General features: G+C 37.9%; 1 protein-coding gene across 1 annotated transcript; it reads left to right on the top strand.

Annotated features, from left to right (window-relative positions):
- Positions 1 to 685: 685 nt before the first annotated feature.
- Positions 686 to 3,899, top strand: LOC149768031 (uncharacterized). The gene is made up of 4 exons (XM_089929904.1): positions 686 to 2,690; positions 2,877 to 3,127; positions 3,248 to 3,791; positions 3,877 to 3,899. Exons 1-4 carry the CDS (start codon positions 686 to 688, stop codon positions 3,897 to 3,899), a joined length of 2,823 nt encoding a protein of 940 aa, XP_089786030.1.
- The last annotated feature ends 634 nt before the right edge of the window (positions 3,900 to 4,533 follow it).

The following is a 4,533-nucleotide window of genomic DNA, read 5'->3' on the forward strand; positions in this document are numbered from 1 at the left end:
AAAAAAAAAGACGAAAAAAAAAACGAAAAAAAAAGAAAAGAAAAGAAAGAAAGAAAGAAAGAAAGAAAGAAGGTTATTGATTAAGGGGCATTAATTACAAGGCTGTTTCACTTGTTGCAAAGCTGAAGACCCCTTGTTGCAAGGTTGTTTCACTTGTTACAAGACCGTTTTACGTATTACAAGGCTGCTTAGCTTGTTCTTATTTCTCCTTGCTTTCTAGTTGTTTCTATTACATATCCTTTACTTCCTTTTGAAGTCTTCTTATGTTCTTGATGCTTTAAGACAATTTTTCTTGTGAGTACCATTTGCCTCATCGAAGTCCTTAAAATTCTGATTTTCTTGGAGATTTGCCACCATCCATCTGATCGCTCTTTGTGATTTGTTGATTTTGATTCTTTCAAGAACATAAAGAGGGCTGGCTTGAGTGGTAAAAGGCAAGAGTGTGAGTTCATCATCAAGAAAAAGCCATAAAAGAGTGTCCACCCGAGAGAGGAGTGTGTGAGGACCTATTCTGTTTATACTAATCTTTTGATTGCAGCATACAAAGATGAGTAGTGGAGGTAGTGAACAACCAGATGTTGATATGAAGTTATGGATGAAAGCCATTGCTGATCAACTTACTAAGCTTGGTGCACGAATGGATGATTTGGAATCACCAAGCAGAATCAAACCTTTGAGGGGGCAGATGTTTGAAGATGATGAAGAAGATTTAGATTATGAATCTTACTCTAGAAGGGGAAAGAAGGCCGATGATTCAAAAGATAATAATCTGGGCAGCATCAAGATGAAGATTCCTATCTTTCAAGGAAAGAATGATCCCGAACTTTACTTGGAATGGAAGAGAAAAGTTGAACATGTGTTTGATTGTCACAACTATTCAAATGAGAAAAAGGTGAAATTGGCAGCCGTTGAGTTCATGGATTATGCAAGCATATGGTGGGATCAATTGATGATTAGTCGGCGAAGGATTGGAGAAAGGCCAATTCGGTCATGGGAAGATATGAAATTGGTAATGCGCAAGAGATTTGTACCTAGCCATTACTATAGAGATTTACATAGAAAGTTACAAGGGCTGGTTCAAGGCTCCATGAGTGTGGAAGACTATTATAAAGAAATGGAGATGGCAATGATTAAAGCTAATATAGAGGAAGATCGAGAGGCTACCATGGCAAGATTTATTGGAGGCTTAAACAAAGAGGTTGCTGATGTGGTTGAATTGCAACACTATGTGGAGATGGAGGAGCTGTTGCACAAGGCCATCAAAATAGAAAAGCAAATCAAGTCCAAAGGATCCAAATCGGGTTTGGCTTCTAGTTCCACATGGAAGTCTAATTGGAAGGATAACAAATCTGCCTCAAAAACAAAAGAAGATGCAAAGCCAAAAGATTCGGTTGCTATTTCAAAAGGTAAAATCGAAACTAACACTTCTTCTAAATCACGTAATGTTAAGTGTTTTAGGTGCCAAGGATTTGGGCATATTGCTTCCCAATGCCCAAACAAGAGGATTATGATTATGTTGGAGAATGGTGACATTGAAAGTGCTAGTTCAAGTGAGGATGAGATGCCACCCTTAGAAAATTGCAGTGATATTGACATTGAAGAACCTGTACATGGAGATATGTTGGTGACAAGAAGAGCACTAAGCATCCAGCCTAAGGATGATGGTGATAAGGAGCAACGTGAACATATTTTCCATACTAGATGTCATGTGAAGGGAAAGGTATGTACCATGATTATTGATAGCGGAAGCTGCACTAATGTTGCTAGTACTCTGTTAGTAGATAAGCTGGAGTTACCCACTATGAAGCATCCTAATCCATACAAGTTGCAATGGTTAAATGAATGTGGAGAAGTGAGGGTAAACAAGCAAGTGCTCGTTTCATTTTCAATTGGCAAATACACAGATGAGATTCTTTGTGATGTGGCACCAATGCATGCTAGTCATATTTTGCTTGGACGACCATGGCAGTTTGATAGGAAGGTTACACACAATGGATACAAAAACCATTATTCTTTTATGATGAACAACCGCACTGTGGTCCTAACCCCTCTCAAACCTTTGCAAGCTTATGAAGATCAGATTCGGATAGCGAGAGAGTGTAAAAAGAGAGAAGGTGAGTCCGAGAGGAAAAATGCAAATGAAAGGAGTGAGATTGAGAGCAGAGAGAAAAGTATTCAAAAAAAAGAGAAAAGTAAAAAAATGAGTGTGTTTGCTGAAAAAAATGAGGTTAAGAGTGTTATGTTCTCAAGACAGCAACTACTTGTACTTATGTACAAGGATGTTTATCTTTCTACTAACGATCTTAACCCCTCCTTGCCTAGTGTTGTTGTGACTTTATTGCAGGAATTTGAGGACATATTTCCAAAAGAGATTCCTAATGGACTACCACCCTTAAGAGGCATTGAGCATCAAATAGACTTCATGCCCGGTTCTACCATTCCAAACAGACCTGCATATAGAGCTAATCCCGAAGAAACAAAGGAAATCCAAAGGCAAGTGGATGAGCTGGTGAAAAAGGGAATTGTCAGAGAAAGTCTTAGCCCATGTTCGGTTTCTGTCATCCTAGTGCCAAAGAAAGATGGAACATGGCGCATGTGTGTGGATTGCCGAGCCATCAACAAAATAACAGTTAAGTATAGACATCCTATCCCAAGATTAGATGATATGCTTGATGAATTACATGGCTCTTGTTTGTTTTCTAAAATTGATTTGAGAAATGGCTACTATCAAATTCGTATGAAAGAGGGAGATGAATGGAAGACATCATTCAAAACTAAATATGGATTGTATGAGTAGTTAGTGATGCCTTTTGGTTTAACTAATGCACCTAGTACTTTCATGAGATTGATGAATCATGTTTTGCGTGCTTTCATAGGTCAATTTGTGGTAGTTTACTTTGATGATATTTTAGTCTATAGTAAGAACTTGGATGAACATGAACAACATTTGCATGCTGTTTTTAGCAAATTGAGAGAACACCAATTATATGCTAATCTTAAGAAGTGTACATTTTGCATGGAATCTGTTGTATTTCTTGGTTTTATTGTTAGTTCTCAAGGTATTAGCATGGATGAGGAGAAGGTGAAGGCAATCAGGGACTGGCCTACACCTAAGAATGCGAACGAGGTAAGAAGTTTTCATGGTTTAGCAAGTTTTTATCGAAGGTTTGTTAAAAATTTCAGTTCTATTGCTGCACCTTTAAATGAACTTGTTAAAAAGAATGTTGTTTTTAAGTGGAATGATCAGCATGAACAAGCTTTCACTGATTTGAAAGATAAGCTAACTAATGCACCTTTGTTAAGTTTGCCTAACTTTGATAAAGCTTTTGAAGTTGAATGTGATGCATCCGGAATTGGAATAGGAGCTGTTTTGATGCAAGATTCCAAACCAATTGCTTATTTTAGTGAAAAGCTAAGTGGGGCAGCCTTGAATTATCCAACATATGACAAAGAACTTTATGCATTAGTGAGAACTCTTCAAACATGGCAGCATTACTTGTGGCCGAGGGAATTCATCATTCATTCTGATCATGAGAGCTTGAAGTTCTTGAAATCCCAGGGTAAGCTTAATAAGAGGCATGCTAAGTGGCTGGAGTTCATAGAAACATTTCCTTATTTCATCAAGTACAAACATGGAAAAGAAAATATCGTTGCTGACGCGTTGTCTCGAAGGTATGCTTTACTTACTACCTTGCAAACTAAGTTACTTGGTTTTGAATTGATTAAGGACTTGTATGCCAATGATTCTGATTTCTGCCAAACATGGAATACATGCAAAAAGAGTGCATCTGGTGAGTATTATAGGCATGACGGATTTCTATTTAAGAAAAATCAGTTGTGTGTGCCTATTTGTTCTATCCGTGAATTGCTTGTCAGAGAAACTCATGGTGGTGGTCTGATGGGACATTTTGGTGTGCAAAAGACTTTAGATATCTTGCATGAACATTTTTATTGGCCCAACATGAAGCATGATGTGCAAGCTGTTTATGATAAATGCATTACATGTAGACAAGCGAAATCTAAAGTTTTACCACATGGCTTGTATACACCTTTACCCGTGCCTAACCAACCTTGGATTGATATTTCTATGGATTTTGTTTTAGGATTACCAAGGTCTCAAAGTGGAAAGGACAGCATATTTGTTGTTGTTGATAGATTTAGCAAAATGGCTCATTTCATTGCATGTTCTAAAACCAATGATGCAATACATATTGCTGACTTGTTCTTTAAAGACATAGTTCGTTTGCATGGTTTGCCTAAGACAATTGTTAGTGATAGAGATGTGAAGTTCCTAAGTCATTTTTGGCGCACCTTGTGGAATAAATTTAATAAGAGCACACTTCGGACCGTCCTGGAAACAGGTAGAGAATGAGGAACTTGACCCTAACCGCGACCTGCCGGTAGAACCAAAGTTATCAAAAGAAGCGTGACCCTAACCGCGACCTGCCGGTAGAACCAACACTATCAAGTTCTAATCCAAGAACAAAGGTGAAGCTCTCACATAAGAGAAACCCTCAAATTTCATTCATGCAT

Source organism: Phoenix dactylifera, chromosome 3 (assembly GCF_051530095.1).
Source record: "Phoenix dactylifera cultivar Ajwa chromosome 3, Ajwa_hap1_PhDact_Kaust_v1.1, whole genome shotgun sequence".
Classification (NCBI taxonomy): domain Eukaryota; kingdom Viridiplantae; phylum Streptophyta; class Magnoliopsida; order Arecales; family Arecaceae; genus Phoenix; species Phoenix dactylifera.

Excerpts from the sequence above, each read along its gene's own strand:
- LOC149768031 (XM_089929904.1), top strand. The coding sequence starts at position 686 with ATGTTTGAAGATGATGAAGAAGATTTAGATTATGAATCTTACTCTAGA. Across the intron at positions 2,691-2,876 it reads TGATGAATTACATGGCTCTT|GTCAATTTGTGGTAGTTTAC; the intron begins GTTTGTTTTCTA and ends GTGCTTTCATAG. Across the intron at positions 3,128-3,247 it reads CACCTAAGAATGCGAACGAG|CATGAACAAGCTTTCACTGA; the intron begins GTAAGAAGTTTT and ends TGGAATGATCAG.